The 16,705-nt window shown below is 60.8% G+C and overlaps 1 protein-coding gene across 2 annotated transcripts; it reads left to right on the top strand.

Moving 5' to 3' along the window:
• The first annotated feature begins 244 nt into the window (after nt 1–244).
• Nucleotides 245–16,293, top strand: SLC16A1 (solute carrier family 16 member 1). 2 transcript variants are annotated; one of them, XM_086765504.1, is made up of 5 exons: nt 245–266; nt 9,556–9,813; nt 12,914–13,057; nt 13,600–14,463; nt 14,767–16,293. In XM_086765504.1, the coding sequence occupies exons 2-5, from the start codon at nt 9,597–9,599 to the stop codon at nt 15,042–15,044; spliced, it is 1,503 nt and encodes a 500-aa protein (XP_086621630.1). In that variant the 5' UTR covers nt 245–266; nt 9,556–9,596; the 3' UTR covers nt 15,045–16,293. The 2 variants fall into 2 exon arrangements, with proteins under 2 accessions (XP_086621630.1, XP_086621629.1); XM_086765503.1 differs by lacking the exon at nt 245–266 and adding an exon at nt 1,018–1,144.
• Nucleotides 16,294–16,705: the final 412 nt, after the last annotated feature.

The following is a 16,705-nucleotide window of genomic DNA, read 5'->3' as shown; positions in this document are numbered from 1 at the left end:
CCTCCTCCGCAGCCGCGCGGTCTCCATCTGTGGAGCGTCACTGCCTTTTCCCTCCTTTCCCTCTCTTGGCTCCGAGTTGCACTACCCTGCGCTTCTTTCGGCTCTAAAACAATTAGAGCATTAGACATGCGACCCAGACGACAATTAGCTCATTAGGCTGCCGGGGCGAGCAGCGCAAGAAAAACACCTTTGGGCGATGTTTGGTCTGCGTGGGGATGGAAGAGCGCGGGATGCGCAGGTGCCGCGGGCGGTTTCACGTCTAGAGGGTGAGCAGCTCTGCTTGGGACGCGGACATGCGTCCAGCCAGGGCCTCGTCCGCACACCCGGGCGCTGGGCACGCCAAGCCCGGGCCCGTTTTCTCCCGCAAAACTGAATGGCGAGGGGAACGCCGACGGCAGCCCGCTGGTCTCCAGCCCTCGGCGCCCGGCTGCGCGGGGCACGGAGCGGGGGCTGCCCGGGGCCGGATGCCGCTGAAACAGCGGCGGAGACGCCAGAAATGTCCCACGGGCAGCGCTTGCCATCGCCTTTGGGCAGGAGGGCGGCCTGCCCCGGCTGGGAACAGCCAGGGGCTTGAGGAGAAGGCGTACAGCTCCGCGGTGAGGGAGCGGGAGGGCCGGGGGGGTCAGTGCAGGGGCCCCGGCGGCGGGAGGGGTGACCCCGGCCGGGGCAGGAGGCAGCCCCCTCCTCCCCTCGGCCCCGCGGGTGCAGCGCCCGTGCGGGACAAGGTCGAGGGGTGCCCAGGCTGCCGCTGGCCCCGCCAGCTCCCGGCCGCATCCGGTCCGGCCTCCCCCCGCCGCCGCCGCCGGAACCGGCCCGCAGCCCCGCAGCCCCGCCGCCCCCATCGCGGGGCCCGGCCCGCCGGGACGCTACGTGCCGGGGCGCACGGAGAGGCGCGGCCGCCGCTCCCGGGGGCTCGGGGGAGGCGAGAGGGGCGGGGATGGTGGGAGGGGGCCCGGGACGGGGGGGTTGGTGGGGGGGGGGGGCGGCATGGCGCGGGGTGGCGGCGCGCACGTGGCGCGGCGGAGGCGGTGCTCGGCGGTGCGGCCCGGCCCGGCCCCGCCCGCTCCCCGCCCTCCGCGGCCCCTCCGTCCTTATAGCGGCGGGGGCGGGGGCGGCGGGACTCGGCCGGCGGCGGCACGCGCAGGTAGGGCCTGGCGGCGGCCCACGTGGCGGGACGGGACGGGACGGGACGGGCGTGGGGCAGGGGTCGGACCGGATGCCTGGGCCGCACCTACGGGAGCTCCGCGCCGCCCGGGGTCGCTGCTCCCGGCCCGGCCCGAAGGGTCCCGGGCACGTGGGGCTGCGGCGGGGCCGGGCCGATCCCCGCGGGGCTGCGGCGGGGCCGTGCTGGCGGCGGGTCTCGGCTCCGCATCTACGGCCGGTCGCGCGTGGGCGCAGCCGCCGGGCTCGGCGGGCCGCGAAGCTCCGGGCCGGGTGCCGGGGGCGCCGGAGGGGGAGGGGGGCGCGTTTTGTTTCTGCTCTGAGACGGCCGCGTGGGCGCGGGTCCCACGCGTGCCCTGCCCGGAGCGGCCGCGTTCTCAGTCGCTGGGCGCCCGGGCAGCAGCACCCCGGGGCCGGGTCCCGCCGCGGGCAGCGCCGCCCGCCCCTGCCCTTGTCGCGGTGACCTCCCCGGGGCGCGGGTGGCCTCGGGGGTCCCGCGGGCCTTGGGCCGGGGGGGGGTAGCTGGGCTCCTCATCCGTCCCTGCCCGGCCCAGCCTTGTCCCCGGCGGGGCTTTAGGGGCGGCGCGGGGGGGTCCCGCCGCGGTGTTGTGCGGGTGCCCGATAGTGAGGGGGTGCCGGGGGAAGAGGTGATGAAGCCGCCTCTCTGGCACCCGATAAGAGCAGGGGAGCTCTGGGGAGGCTGCTCCGGCCCGGGGCCCCGGCACCGCGGGGGAAGCGAGCAGGGCGGTCCGCAATACCTGGCCGGGGGGCTTACCCCTTCCCCGCCGGGCAAGGCTCGTGGGAACGCAGTCGGAGCCCCCCCCGCCTCCTGCGCTGCCCCTCGCACCTTCCCTCCGAGCGCTCGGGAGCCGGGCCTCGGCCGCTTGAGGCCTCTTGCGGTGGGCGTGCTGGAGCCCCCGGGGCAGCTCTCGCTGTGCCTTTCGGCGCTGCTCGGGGGGCCGGCTGCCCCACCGGGGTCCCGGCTCGGGGGGCCGGCTGCCCCACCGGGGTCCCGGCAGCCGTGCGCGTGCCGGGGTGCGCACGCCCTCAGGTGTGAAGGCGGAGTGCCGGCGAGGCCTGGGGGCCGTGGCGAGCTGGGACGCTGGAGCTTGGTAGCCAGTGTGCTCTCACAGCAAGGGGCTGCTGAAACGCTCCTGGAGCCGACGGCTCCCGCAAAACGCTTCACCCCTGCGGCTGGGCGCAGCGGGAGCTCGCTGTGGCCTGGAGTCCCGGGATGGCTCTGAGCCGTGGCCGGTGTTTGCCGGTGCCAGGATGGGATGCTCGGGGAGCCGAGGGCTGGGAGCTGGGGTGCTTCACCCAGGGTGGGCGTCCTGGCTGGGGCCGGGGTCCTGCGGGCAAGCGGTGTGCAAACACATCATGGAAGGGTGGGCAGGACTGGAAGCTGACCTGAGGAAAGGGGATGTGCATGGACTGGAGGATCACAAGGAAATGGTGGATAACCTGCAGTGGGAGAGGTGGGATTTGTGTCCCTCCCTGGGACAGCAAATTGCCTGAGTGCTGCACGGTCCCCTCTGCCCTGTGAGGTCGGACACCTTGCACAAGGATTCACGATGTTCTTGGGCTTTAAGTTTCTTCTGAGGAAAAAAGATGAGATTTGAGTTGCGTCATAAGAAACCTGAAATCTATTGATACTATTTTTGTCCTTTTCTGTGAGCCTTAAGCCTTTTTGTGGTGCGCAAGCATCCTATTTTCATGCTAAGTGAGGTAATTTAGTGCTGGCTGATTCTCCTGGGTGTCTTGGCTGTGTCTAGAAGGAAAGGAGCAGGGCTGAGAAATGGGCTTGGAAGAGCTGGTGTCTGCTGGGCGTGGGGGGCAGGGAGAGAGCAACCCCCGAGCTCCTGTTTGGTGGCTTTGGGAGAGGGGGCTTCCTCAATCCGAGGTTGTTCACTGGGGTGGTGGATCTCTCAGTTACAAACCGCAAACCTCCCTGTCCCAAAACCCCTGGGGTGCCCGTGCCCATCCTGGCCCCTGATGGGGAGATGGCTCCTGAAAAAGGTGCGAATGGTTCCATGTGCTTTCTGTTGGCTCCTTTCACAATTGGCCTGATTTATCTGGAAGGGAAGGTGGGAAGTACCCAGTGACTCCCACGCTATTATTTTGTGTCCTTTATGAGGAGTTGAAAAGCTGCACGTAGGCTAAGGAAGGCAGTTAGATCTCTCGAAGCACTGCAGTGCTAATCTCATTGTTGCATTTTTACGGCTTTTCCTATTTCCTTCAGTGGAATCAGCCTGAAAGGGTGACTTTCGGAAAGTGGGAGCCTCTCACCAGTGATGTCTGTGTGACTCACTTTCCAATGTGCCCTTAAAGCTGCTACAGTGTGGCTGTACTGTAGCCAAAGAAAATTCCTGCTGAGGTTGGTTCCCGCAGCCACCCTCACCGAGTGCTGCTGGGTGAGAGTCTCCCGCCTCCGTCCCCGCGCTGCCTCGGCCCCGCTGTGGGGGCTTTAACGGAGCGATGATATGCCGGTGGCCAGGAGCGAAGGCAGCTCAGACCCTTGCTCTTAGGGAAGGGAGTTTTAACTGCCACGGCTGTGACTTTCTGGGGTTTTCAGCCTCCTGCTGCCCTGCTGTGCTGTGAAACCTGCAGCGGCCAGGTCCCTGGCTGCCAGCGTGGGTATCTAACGAAAGAATGCCAGTGCTATTCGGTACCACATTTTTCTCATTCTGAGGATTTCCTGGTGGGTGCGGAGTGTCCTGGGAGTGTTCCTGAGCACCGCTGGTACGGGGAGGATTGGCTCTGCTTGCTGGCAGAGCGTGGCTTGTGCTCGGGGTGGGACTGTGCAACCTGGCTGAGAACCCCTGTCCCTTCCTGAGACTGGGGGCTGAGAGCCGCTGCTGTCTGGGGCTGGACCGCAGGGCTGGTTAGAGAGGGGCTCCGGGGGCTGCGCCTGGGGTTGAAGCCAAGGTGAGCCCAGGGATGCCCATGAGAGCTGTGTCACATCATGTTCTTGTAATCTGCCTGCAAACCCCTCTGGATCTGCCTGCAAGGTTTTGGGTCAGGAGGCTCTGGGAGAGCCATGGCCAGGCTCTGGTGTAGAAATAAGCCAGGGTTTCTGCCTTGGTCTTGCTGATAGCTTGCTTAAGCTTGACTTCACACTTTCTCATACCAGTAAGACGCTTGGTCCTTGCTCAGACAGGCTGAGCATTGCTGGTGCTTACGGCTGGGCACAGCAGCGCAGGATGGGGGCTGGGCTGGTGTCTGGTAGGCGAAAATAGCTGCCCATCTTCCTGTTGGGTTGGTTGCCCCCAAAGCTCCTGACAAACCATCCCAGCATCCCACTTCGCAAGATGGCTCATAGCCCGTGCACTGCGGCCGCCATGCTGGGAGCCATCCTTGGGTGGCCGGGGGCTCCGTCTGCCAGAGGGATCCCCTGCGGGTGTCCAGGGACTCTGGCCCTGCCCGGGGAGCGCCAGCCGCCAGCGGGACGAGTGGGCTGCTCCGTGCCGCTGCAGGCTGGGGCTCGCGCCGGCGGTGGGGTGCAGCTGCTGATGCTGCCTCTGCCAGCGCAGCCGCCGTGCCCCGTGGCGTCTGCCTGTCTGCGTGCCTGGCTTAGCTCACCGGGGCAGACCGGGGCACGTCCAAGGGTGCGCTGGCCATCCCCGGTGGGGAGAGGCGCTGAGCGGGCCCGGCTGCTTCTGGTGAAAACCTTGAGCTCGCCCGTGCGGGCTGCCGGCCTTGAGCAAACCCTGCCCGTGCCGCTGACCTCGCCTCACCCCGCGAGCAACGCGGCGGCTGAGCAGGGCCTCAATCGACCATTGTCTTGGTGCAGAGCCCTTGCAAGCGCCGGGGAGTCACGTAGGCCATGTGCCGCCAGGTTAAACCCCGGCTATGGGCGCTCGCTGGAATTACAGCTCCGCTTAATGCTGCAAACCCGCTTAGGCCTGGTGGAAGTGGTGTCCCATTAGCTCGTAACAATCTATTTTGTCTTGCTTCTGGCCAGAAAAAGGCTCCGTTTGAAGCTGTAAAGCGTTGTTGGCTGTAAACAGCTCACAGTTGCTGGCACCGCCGTTTCCCCAGCAGTAAACACCAGATCTCTGTTTGGTTCTGGGGACCAGAAGGGATGCTCAGAAGGGATGCTCAGGGGCTGCCCACTGGGACAAACGTCCCGTGGGGTGTTCATGGCCCCGTGCTGTCCCAGTGTGTGTTGAGCACTGGAAGAGCCTATCACTGACTGGAGTTTGGGAGGCCGGGGTGGGGAGGGTAGGTGTGTTTCAGGCTCTCGTTTGGATAATGATTCAGAACAGGCTCTCGCCAAGCTCCCGGGGAGCAGCGTCCCCCTTGTGTCTGGAAGCTGGGTCCAGCCGACAAAGACACGAGGAGCCCAAAAGGCTGTTGTACAGCAGGGATGGTCCTGGGGATCTTGCTGGCGCTGAGATCCCGCTCCGGGCATTGCCGGGTCCCTCTCTGGAGCCGGGAGAGCAGACGGCCGGGAGCGGAGGCAGCCTGCATGGGGCAGGGCTGGGATGAGCCGCTGTGGACTTCGCGCCTGCCGAGGAGGAGCGTGCAGGGTGAGCCTCTGCCCACTGCGGGAGCAGAAGCTGCGGCTCTGCTGCCTGCCCTTCCCCAGGCTCAGCTCTGCCAGCCGCTCCCGGGGCCCTGCTCCCTGGGAAGGGTTTTGCAGGCTCACGGGCAGCAAGCGCCAGGTGAGCGTGTGCCCGGAGTGGGAAAGCCTTCAGCTGGAGGGATGTGCCAGGGGAGGCAGAGGTGTGCCGGGCACAGCCCACTGTGTGGGTGCGGGACGTCCCTCTTCCTCTGACCCCAAAAAGGAGCGGTGTGAGGACACTTTCATAAAGGGTTTGCCCCAGAAATATTTTGCGGCATTTGCAGGGCTTTATAAATGCAAGCCTCTGTCTTTCCGCTCTGGAGTCCTGCCAATCCGGGGCTTTTAAGGGTGCAGAAATTTGCTGCATTATGTAACTGAAAGTCTTGAAATGTTCCTGTTCCAGGCCCCTCCGGAGAAGGGATAACCGTGCTGCGCATGGGACCTGGGAAGTGGAGAGGGTTTGTCCTCGGCAGGCTCGGTTTGAGGCGATACAGCCCTTGCTGCCCGAGGAGCCTCCGCTCCTGCTCTCGCCACCGCTGCGCAGAGGGTTGCTGTAGGCTACCCATTCCTGCGGATTAGTCAGGACGCTTACACGGAGCAGATGTGATCCTTGCAGTCATTACTTGGTCTCATCAGTCTTAATTACTGCAAATATGGGTATTTTATTCCCTAATAGGGCAAACTGTAGCTGGCTGCCTGGCAGCTGTGAATTTGATTTCCAAACATGTCTTATGCGTTGCAGCTCTTCCAAAACAGAGCTGTAAATGTCATAACTATGCTCAGGGTGTTGGTTTTTTCCTTTTTGCGAAGCAGAGGGAAGCTTTCCAGTTGAACGGACTGCCTTACATGTGCTTTTTTTGCTCTCGTTTGAAACTGCTTCTGCGTGGAGGCAAGGAGGAAATCAGCAAGAAGCCTTAATGCGGTTGAAGGAAGAACTTTCTAAAACTGGTCCTTCTTAATAAGGATTTTCAATGAGTCAGGGAAAAATGTTGTGGCATGTAGAACTCATCATGTAAACCCTCTGGCGTCAGGCTCTGGGAATCTTGCTTCATGGCCTCATGTTGTTCGAGGCTTTTCACTGTGCCTCAGCAATGCAAGAGGGGTCATGTCTAACCCGCCAAAAGTCTTTTCTTGTAGAGGGAGATGCCACCTGAGCACCCGCTGGAGGAGGAATGCTGCTCGCAGGGAAAGAACAAATAGATGAACCAAGCTGCAGTAATTTCGGTGCAGTCGAGCTCCTTGGGAGCGGTGGAAGAATTAAACCTCTGTGTGTGTGTGTCAGGAGCAAAGGAGAAAATTCCTCAGCACCTCATCAGCACCTCCCAGCTTTTGCTTTGCATAGCTTTTACTGCCAGCAGTTTTAATTAGTGCTAACAAGTAGACTGTATTCCTTGCTGGTAGCTTTTATTGCCAACACCTGGTAGTCTCAGCTTTTAAAAATGTTTCAGACAAATCGGTGTAGTTAGAAGGTGTGTTAAAGTTTACTGAACGCTCTGAAAGCTCCGTATGACTCAAAGCGAGAGCGGCTGGAAACTCCAGTGTGCGGCCCGTGCAGGAAAATGGTGCTGAGCAAAACCCAGCATTCACAGCGGCTTTTCAGAATGAGCGTGATGGGCAGCTGGGCTGCTCCCGTACTGAGAGGCCAAAGGTGCCTGGTGAGCCTCCGCAGAGCCTGGTGCTCTGCTCCCAGATCGCTGGTGCCTGCGGGCGTATGCTGGCTCTGGGCTCTGCCGCAGGGACCTGCCAGCAGCCAGACCCCACCGACACGGGCTGGCCCGGGTGTCCAACAGGCCGCTCAGTGCAGCTGCGATCTGGGGTCTGAGAGAGGAAATTGACTCCTGGGCATAGCTCAGCCACGGGCGTGCCCGGAGCAGCGTCTTGTAAATGATTCCTTTGTTGGAGTGATGGGGTGGCTCGGATCTGCTCGTGATGGTCATGTGTCGCAGGAAAATACCCTGCCAGCAAAAAAATCGGTGTCTGCGTCGGGCTAAACCAGTCTTAGCGGCTTACCGAAACCGGCCTCCCGTGCTTTGCTTCCTCTTGCCCCGTGAGGGTCCGAGGCATCACCTGAGCCTGTCCGGGTGTCGGGTGGCTCTGGCAAGCCCGGTGCCGTATCGGGTGACTTTGCTATCTGTGCCTCCAGTGCCAGGTGGGAGCAGGGGCTCCCTGCAGCTCGGGGTCACCGGCTGCGTTTTGGCCGTGATGCCTGCATCCTGGCCTTGGGTGTGCAGGGAAGGGACGTGGAGCGAGCGAAAGCAAGGCGGGCGCCCACGGTGCTGAGCGGTGTGCCAAGGGCATGAGGGGCCAGGCCAGGTAGCTGCTGGCATGTCAGCAGCTGTGGATGAGATGTAATCGCCGTGAGCCTGAATGGACGCGTGCTATAAATAGGAGGGTGCACCTCTGAGCCAGCATGCTGCTTTGAAGTTGTTGCTGTGCCTGGTGTGAACCAGGGGAGCTCTGGAGAGGCTCTCTGCTCAAGGGTGGCTTTTCCTTCAAGGGGAAACCTGGGAGGCAGAGCAGGGAACTGCAGAGCAAGGGGTGGCTCTGGCGAAGGACCCCTGTGTCCCCTCCCTGGCTGATGGTGCTTAACGTGGGCGAGGGGGTCTCTGGCCTCTAGGCTGGGGAGGGCTGTGGGGTGTCACAGTGCCTTCCGAAATCTGCAGGGCACCCAGGAGGTCTGGGCCTGTAGCGATTCCTGTTGCTTTGCGTATTGTAAGTGACGCTGGGGAGCAGCTGCTGTGGTTGCGTTTCCTCTTTGGGACGGTTTGTGCTGCGCTCTGCCTGCAGCCTTATTTTCCGGGTAACGACCGCTCCAGGGCATGGTCCAGCTGTGCACAGCTGCTGCACGGGGAAGGCGTGAGCAGCCCAGCCCTGCCGGGCTCCACCTCGCCTGAACCAGCCCCTCGGAGGGGATCCCGCATGCCTGGGTGGCACTTCCCCATTTATTTTGTTTTCTAATCCTTTCTAGTTTTGAGCTCTTAAGGTAATTGTCTTTATGCTTGGGTGCTTTTGTGAAACCTGCTGTAGCCTTTTCGGTGGGGAGGAGAGGCTGGCTGCGGCTGGGTCGGGGGGTTGTGGTGGGGCCAAGCCCCCCGGGAGCCAGGCTGGGCTGGGGCTGCTCCGGGCGGACCCAGCTCCCTCCCTGGGCAGCGCTGGCAGCGGGCGGGAGCCTTCCCCGGTCCCCACTTGAGCTAAGTTTAGCCACAGCTCGTGACCTTCGGGGCTGCCGCACCTGCCTGCTCTTTCTTTGCAGAAATGGAGGTGTCCTGGCTTGTGCGCGTGGGCTTATTTCCCTGGTGTGTCTGCATTTAATAACTGGGTGCTGCTCTGGCCCCGGGTGGCCTAGGGCTTCCTGAGGTTTTGGCGCTGTGCCGGGGTGGTGCTGGGGTTGTGCTCCTGCAGGAGCTGCGGGGCTCTGTCCCGGGCAGGCGAGCCCCCCCGCTCCCCAGACTGGCCGCTGTCCCGCTCAGCGCTCCCCAGGTCCAGCCCGGTGCTGCCGGTAGCCCTGCCCGCTCCAGCGCCGTGCCCTGCGAGGACCTTGCCCTTTCCAGCTTAGGACACGGTATCGTGCCTTGAATTCGTTGCTTATAAATACCTGCTGGCCAGGGCTCTGAAAGGCCAGCCGCAATCTCGGCATGTGTTTTGGGACAGCCTTATGGGGCCAATGCGCTGGCCAGCCCTGAGCGCTCACCTCTCGGGTCGCCTCTCCCAGAGGTGGTCCAGGGCACCGGTGCCGTGCCAGCCCTGTGAGCAGGGCTGAAGCTGTGCCGTTGTATGCCAGGGGACACAGCCGTCTGCTTTCAGCTGAAACAATATTTTGTCCTCTGCAGATCTTTGAACCCCAGCTGAGTCATCACCAACTTGGTTCAAGATGCCACCAGCCATCGGAGGCCCAGTGGGATACACCCCTCCGGAAGGAGGGTGGGGTTGGGCTGTTGTCATCGGAGCCTTCATCTCCATTGGGTTTTCCTATGCCTTCCCCAAATCCATCACAGTGTTCTTCAAAGAGATCGAGGTCATCTTCAACGCATCCAGCAGCAAAGTCTCATGGATCTCCTCCATCATGCTGGCCGTTATGTATGGAGGAGGTAAGTGGACTGGAGGCAGCAGTACGCATGCTCATGTGTTGCGGTACAGGATGGGGCTTTCCTGCTGGGTCTGATGAGCACCTTGCTGTAGTGATGACAACCACAACTTTACTAAAAGTTGGAATTCTCTCCCTCTGTGAGTTTGCTTGAAGGAGGTTGCTCAAAAAGTTCTATTTAATGCCCAGAATGCAAAAACCGGGTTAATCTGTCCTCTGCAAAAGCTGTAAGTAAAATCTTTCCGGGGAGTTCAACTTGTGTAATTCTGCCCTTGTCCTTGTTACAGTGCGCTGCAGACTCTGTCTGCTCCCAGCGCCTGCCCGAAGGCTGGGGAGCCGCTGTGCCACGCGTAGCAGCCCCACTTACAGAATCTCTTTTAGATAAGACATTGATTTTCTTTACATTTTTTTCTAATCCAGCAAGCAGTGGCTGTATTAGGGATCTGTTCCCAGTTTCTGGTTGCTTCGGTGGCTCAGCTGCACTCTGGAGCGCGCCGAATCCTGGCGCTGCCTGTTCTTCCTCGCCGGTGCCGAGCAGCGCTGGGTCTCCTGTGCTGTTTGAGGGTGGAAGTGTGCGCTGGAAGTCCTGAGGCATGAGCAGAATAAAGCCAAGCCACCGAAACTGAGGCAGTTCCTCTCCCCCATCCTTCAGAAACTGCTGCTTGGAGTCTTTTTAATCCCTGTGTGCTTGTGCTTGTCTTTAACGGGTGAGGAGCAGGCAGAGCAGTCCCTCGGGGTGACGCGCTCCCGGCCCTCGCCTCGCCGGTACCCAAACCCTGGTGCCTCGCACCCGCCTGCAGACGCAGCTTTGCAGCGGGCTGCTCGGCTGAAAGGAGCTCTTCTTGGGAGCCGGCCGTTGTGTCCACTTCAGAGGCAGATCAGAGCTTGTACCGCTGCCATCCCCCGCTGGCAAGCTGCCGCATCCTCGGAGCGTTTGTGCATCGAAAGGAGCTGACGTCAGCGCGCGGCTGAGCACGAGGCTTTTCCTTCGGGGGAACAGGCTCTGCTTTGTCCTCGCTCAGCTAGCGGAGCGACCAGCGCATTTCCCTGCTCCGACGTTATAACAAGCTTGTAAACCATGTAACTGCCTTAATGAGACCCGATCTGGGCCATTCCTCCTCTGCTAATAGCTCCGAGCCCGTTCCTCTGGGGGGGCACTGCCTGGCGCTGCCCCACGCTGGGATGAGAGCTCCAGTGCTGGGGCCCCTGCGTCCCCCCTGCCCCCTCCCTCTGACACTCTCGCCTGCTCCCCTTGAACTGTTGCCGTTAAATCCCAGTAGCTCACAGCTCTTGAACCACTTGCCCGTAGGCCGGTGCCAGGGATGCTGAAGCTACCCCCCAGACCTGCCGAGGTGCCTGCCCCAGCTGCCGGAGCACGGGGACGTGCTGCTGCCCTGCTCGCTCCTTCCAGGGCTGTGGCAGCCTGAGCCCAGCCCCTGCGTGGGGTCTGGGTTGTGCTGGAGCGGTCACAGTGTGGATCCTGCTCTCCTCATCCCCAGGGCACCTTCCTGCGGGAACCGCATGCTGTCGTGGAGGCAGAAACAGTGGCTCATGTCCTGGGGCCTGACGGTATCCTGCAGAGCCGGGGTAGCTCCTGTCCTGGGTGGGGCTGGGGATGGTGGAGCGGCATGTCCCGCAGCCGCCCAGTGCGGTCACCATCAGGGCACACGGGTGCGGTGATCTCAAATGCTGCCTTCTCAGCTCTGCATTAGGATTAGCAAGGGCTCCGGTTCCATTACTCATGCTGTGAAAAAAAATGTGAGTAATCAATACAGATCAGCTAACATTTGGTCAGAAATGCTTCATGTGAATCTAAAAAATAGAAGTGGATGTGAATCTTTTTCTGTTAATTGGAAAAAAAAAAGGGGAATTGCCACCAGGGTACAAGGTGCTGCCCAGCCAGGCGGCTTCCTGCTCGCTGCCTTTGGAGCCTGCCGCTGCGGGCTGGATTTCCTGGAGGCATCTGTCCAGCAGCACTGCGTTTGAGTTCAAGGTACAGGTTTTGTGAAATGCTGAGCGCTCTGGGCAGAAGCGTGTGGGGCTTGGGGTGCTGCGGCAGCCCCTGGGGACAGGAGCCCCTTCCCAACTGGTGGTGTTGGACTGGAGCCACTGGCACGGACTGGAGCTGCTGGCACGGGCTGCTCTGGCTGGCACGTAGGCACCACGCCGGCTGCGGAGAGCGGGATGCTGTGGGGCTGGGGGCTGCCTCTGCAGCAGGAGGGCTCCGGTCACCTTCTCCAGGCTCTGTTTAAACTGGGCAAAAAGGTCAAGTAGCATCTGAGGGCCCATGAACAACATGTTGACAACCTTGCTATCTGTTAATTGCAAAACTAGGTCTGTTAATGTTCAATGGATGCTCATTCAGTTTATTTAAATACATTTTAGTGTCTGTAGAGCACGCTTTGCAGTATCTAATCACTGTTTGCTGTGGATTAAAGCTCCTGATAATGAAGCTCTTCAGAGGCGGGCGTGCAGAGCAGTTGGGCCCTTCCTACTGCAGGGGCAGCAGTGAAAACAGAAGCACCCCTCTCCCCGGGGCAGCACAGCACTGCCGCGCCCGCGAGCCCTCGGGGAGCTTTGCCCGTGCCCATCGAAGCTATTCCCAGCTGTGTCTGGTCCATCAGGACCCTCTCGCTGGAGATGGGCAGTTGCTGCACATGTGCTTCACTGCTGAGCCCCCCGCCTGGAGCAGGACGCTGTGGGGGCAGGTGGCTTCCCCTGTCCCAAACCCCTGTCCCTGGCAGGTGGCTGGTGCCCCGGCAGCTCCTGGCTCAGCCCGCAGGAGCCAGGTTGCTCAGAGAAGTCGCAGTTTCTGCAGCCATGAACAGCCTCTGGCGCTCAGCAGAAGCTGCAGCGTGCCAGCATGGGCCGGGGGCTTGCTTCTCTGGCTGGGGTTCTGCGTGTGCTCTGACCAAATGTCACTCTTATCTCCAGCTGACTCTGAACCTGCTGTCCTTTCCCCTTATCCCAGTTCCCTCGCTGGGTGAAGTGTCACTGTGCGGAAGCTGGAAGCCTCTGGCAATAAACCTCCAGCGTGCATGCATCCGTCTTGTCTCTCATGGAAAGATAACTCATCACTGGGCACATCTCCTTCTGCTTCCCAGGTCCCATCAGCAGCATCCTGGTGAACAAGTACGGCAGCCGGCCCATCATGATCGCGGGCGGCTGCCTCTCCGGCTGCGGGCTGATTGCGGCCTCTTTCTGCAACACGGTGGAGGAGCTCTACTTCTGCGTCGGGGTCGTAGGGGGTGAGTGATGGCTCTGCCCTGGCGGGGCTGCCGCGGAGGGGAGGGCTATCCTGAGGCAGCGAGCGGAGCAGCTTTAGACCCAGTAATTACTGGGGAGTGTCTACACTGCGCTTCCATACATGCTGTGTTCCTGTCGCGTATTCCAATAAGAGGTGGCCCCGGTGGCAGCGCAGAGGCCATGCTAGTGACTGTGCGCGGGACCGGCATCCGGTCCTGAGAGCAGAGCGCCTGGGGTCCCTGTCCCGAGTCGAGGTTGTGCCCCGCCAGTTGGCAGAAGGTTTGTCACGAGCCGGGGTGATCCTCCCCTGCCGGCTCCCAAATTCCTGCGTGCGGCTTCGCTGCCGCCCTGGTGCCTCCTCCCGAGCCGCAGCAGGGGCCGAGTGCTGCTTGTGCACTCGGGAAGTGCACACAGCCCAAACAGAGCTGTGAAACCCCCAGAACTGAACCCCCCCCCCCCCAGCTCGTCCCACCAGCCCTTCTGCTGGTGCTGCCGGCTTGGGGGGTGGTCGAGCTCTGAGCCCCTCGTCTCTCCTCTCCTTCAGGTCTTGGACTTGCCTTTAACTTGAACCCGGCCTTAACCATGATCGGCAAGTACTTCTTCAAGAAGCGTCCCCTGGCTAACGGGCTGGCGATGGCGGGCAGCCCCGTGTTCCTCTCCACCCTGGCGCCCGTAAACCAGCTCTTCTTCGGCATATTTGGCTGGCGTGGCAGCTTCCTCATCCTCGGTGGTCTCTTGCTGAACTGCTGCGTTGCTGGGTCCCTGATGCGGCCCATAGGCCCTAAGCCAGATCAGCTGAAGAAAGAGGCCAATAAGGAGGTGCTGCAGGAAGCTGGGAAGGTGGTGAAGAAGGATGACGGCGACACCAGCACAGACCTGATCGGCGGGAAGACCAAGAAAGAGAAGAGCAGTGTTTTCCAAACAATCAACAAGTTCTTGGACCTGTCCCTGTTCACACACAGGGGCTTCCTGCTCTATCTGTCGGGCAATGTGATCATGTTCTTCGGGCTGTTCACTCCCTTGGTCTTCCTCAGCAATTATGCCAAGAGCAAGAAGATTGCTAACGAGTCTGCGGCCTTCCTGCTCTCCATCCTGGCCTTCGTAGACATGGTGGCCAGACCTTCCATGGGGCTGGTGGCAAACACCAAGTGGATCAGACCCAGAGTCCAGTACTTCTTCGCCATCTCTGTCATTTACAACGGGGTGTGCCACCTCTTGGCCCCCATGTCCACCAGCTACGCTGGCTTCTGCATTTATGCTGGCTTCTTCGGCTTTGCCTTTGGCTGGCTGAGCTCAGTCCTGTTTGAGACCCTGATGGACCTGGTGGGAGCGCAGCGGTTCTCCAGCGCCGTCGGGCTGGTGACCATCGTGGAGTGCTGCCCCGTGCTTCTGGGACCCCCTCTACTAGGTAGGGTGTGCTGTGCCCCGCGTGCTCTGCCCATCCTGCTCAGCCTCGCTGGGGTGTGAGGGGTCCCCCGAAGCCCTGGGCAGCCCTCAGCAGTGGGGCAGAGGTGGGGGGTGCGAGTGCCAGCCCTGGGGCCACCTCAGCATCTTGGGGGTGGCTGAGGAGGAGGAGGCTGAGCCCCTGGTATGGGGTGGGGACACAGGGGCTGGAGGGATAAAGGCCTGAAGCCAAGGGTGATGGGCCTGGGCTGCTCTTGGGAGCAGTTCCGGGGCTGTCTTGCTAAGCTGTCCCCTCTCTGTCCCTCAGGGAAACTCAACGACATGTACGGTGACTACAAGTACACGTACTGGGCCTGCGGGATCATCCTCATCGTCTCTGGCATCTACCTCTTCATCGGGATGGGCATCAACTACCGCCTGGTGGCGAAGGAGCAGAAGATGCAGGAGAAGGCGAAGACCGAAGGGAAGGAGGAGGAGACCAACATCGACGACGCTGAGAAGCAGAAAGAGGCAAACAACGATGTGGCCCCCTCGCCTCAGAAGAGCGCGGAGGATGGCGTCAAAGAGGAGGAGAGCCACATGTGAGGGACCGGTCTCAATCCCGGAGTGTCAGGGAAGCGCCGCTGCCCTGGCGCGGCAGCTGGGGCAGTGCTCTGCTGGCGCTGGGCGGCTGTGAGAAGTGTTTAAACCAGGTGTTCATTTTTAACCAGGCTCTGAATCGTTTTTCCATCTGTGTTCAACAAAGGTAACAGGGCTACACGCGCAGTATCCTCGTGTGTCGGGGGGCAGGGGGCTTTTTATAGTCTGGCTTTTTAACATAACAGGGATGTACTAACACGTGCCTTACAGTCTTCGCATCTAGCTGAGTCTGGACGAGCCTTAACTCTAAACCGTGCTTTAGCTCTGTATTCTGCTGGGGGGCGGGGGTGTGTATGCGTGTGTTTTGGGGAGTTTTGTTGTTAAAAAGCCATAAAAAGCAGGATACTGAATTTGTTGAAGCACGATGGGCTTCAGGGCCAGCCCTGGATGAATACTGCTTCACACGCTTCTTACTGCGGGCCCTCCGCGGACGGGAGATCCGGGCACGGGCAGGGTGGTCCTCGGCCCTGTGCCGGGTGCCTCCTGGCTCTGTAGGTGGTCTTTAGGTATGTTTTGAAAACACTTTAGCTACTGTAGTTCTTTAAAATCCCTCTTTTGTAGTGCTCTCACGGGATATTCGGGTTGGAGGACGGCTGTGGTTCGAGTCGGGTGGCATCGCCTGCCCCGGGGCTGTGGCAGCCCCCGTGTGCCCGGCCCCTGCAGCCGAGCCCTGGGGGAGGGCTGGGGTCCTCTGTCCTGGCAGTGCCTCTTCTCGGCCCGACGCTGGATGATGTGAAACGGGTGCGAATTGGGGGCTCGGCTGGCAGTGCTGGGTCAGGGTGCTGACCTCGGTCCCCCTGCGGGGCGGGCTCCCATCCCTGCGCTGGTCAGTGCCACCCAGATGGGTGTTTTGGGTGCCTGACGCCTGGCAGGTGGGGCGGGCGGAGATGGTACATCCCTGAGACAAGCCTTCTGCTTTCGCTCTTTTATCTCTTAGAGAAACCTCTTTTTACTTGCTTCTGTTCAACCGAGATCTTAAGGCGATGGATGCCTAACCACTCACATCTAGGACATGTAAGGGGGAGGAAAGACTTTGTATGTATTTATTTTTTATTTTTTAGTGCTGGAAAATATCTCAATGTACGTGGAGCAGGCTAATGGCTCTCAAGTTCTAGTAAATGTTGATCAGAAATCATGTAAGAGGCTGAGGTTTTGGTTTTTGGTTTTTTTTTTTCAAATAAACTTTTTTTTTTTTTTTTACAATTTACCCATCAAATGTTGAACTTCTTTCCTAGAATCACACTTCTGTGTGCTGGATGCTGTGTATTTTGGGTCAGTTTTGGGGAGAGGTGAGTGGGGCTGTGGCAGAGCCTAGGTCTCCACCCACACCGCTCCAGCACCCCGGGGTCCCACCGGCTGTGGCAGCTGCTCCCCAGCGAGATGCCGCTTCCCTGCCTCTTCTCACTCCTCTGCTGCAGGAACGGGCTTTGGCTGGGTTTGGGATGGCCGCAGCCGCGTCTCCCCCAGGCACTTCCGGTTTTAGAGACACTTGTGTTCCCCTGCCCGTCTTTACAGGATGCCTGTGAAAGCCTTGAGATCCCCCTGCATTGCGGGGGGATGGACACGCACTTAAATGTTTCATGAGCCATGGGCAGACCCTCCCTCGT

The sequence above is a fragment of the Chlamydotis macqueenii genome, chromosome 23 (genome assembly GCF_036417535.1).
Source record: "Chlamydotis macqueenii isolate bChlMac1 chromosome 23, bChlMac1.mat, whole genome shotgun sequence".
Lineage (NCBI taxonomy): Eukaryota > Metazoa > Chordata > Aves > Otidiformes > Otididae > Chlamydotis > Chlamydotis macqueenii.
Note: the sequence above shows the minus strand (reverse complement) of the source record. Positions and strands in the feature narration are given on the sequence as shown.

Bases quoted from the DNA above. Each gene is read 5' to 3' on its own strand.
- SLC16A1 (XM_086765504.1), top strand. From the start codon at position 9,597: ATGCCACCAGCCATCGGAGGCCCAGTGGGATACACCCCTCCGGAAGGA. The intron at 9,814-12,913 runs GTAAGTGGACTG...TCTGCTTCCCAG, and splicing joins GGCCGTTATGTATGGAGGAG to GTCCCATCAGCAGCATCCTG. The intron at 14,464-14,766 runs GTAGGGTGTGCT...TCTGTCCCTCAG, and splicing joins TCTGGGACCCCCTCTACTAG to GGAAACTCAACGACATGTAC.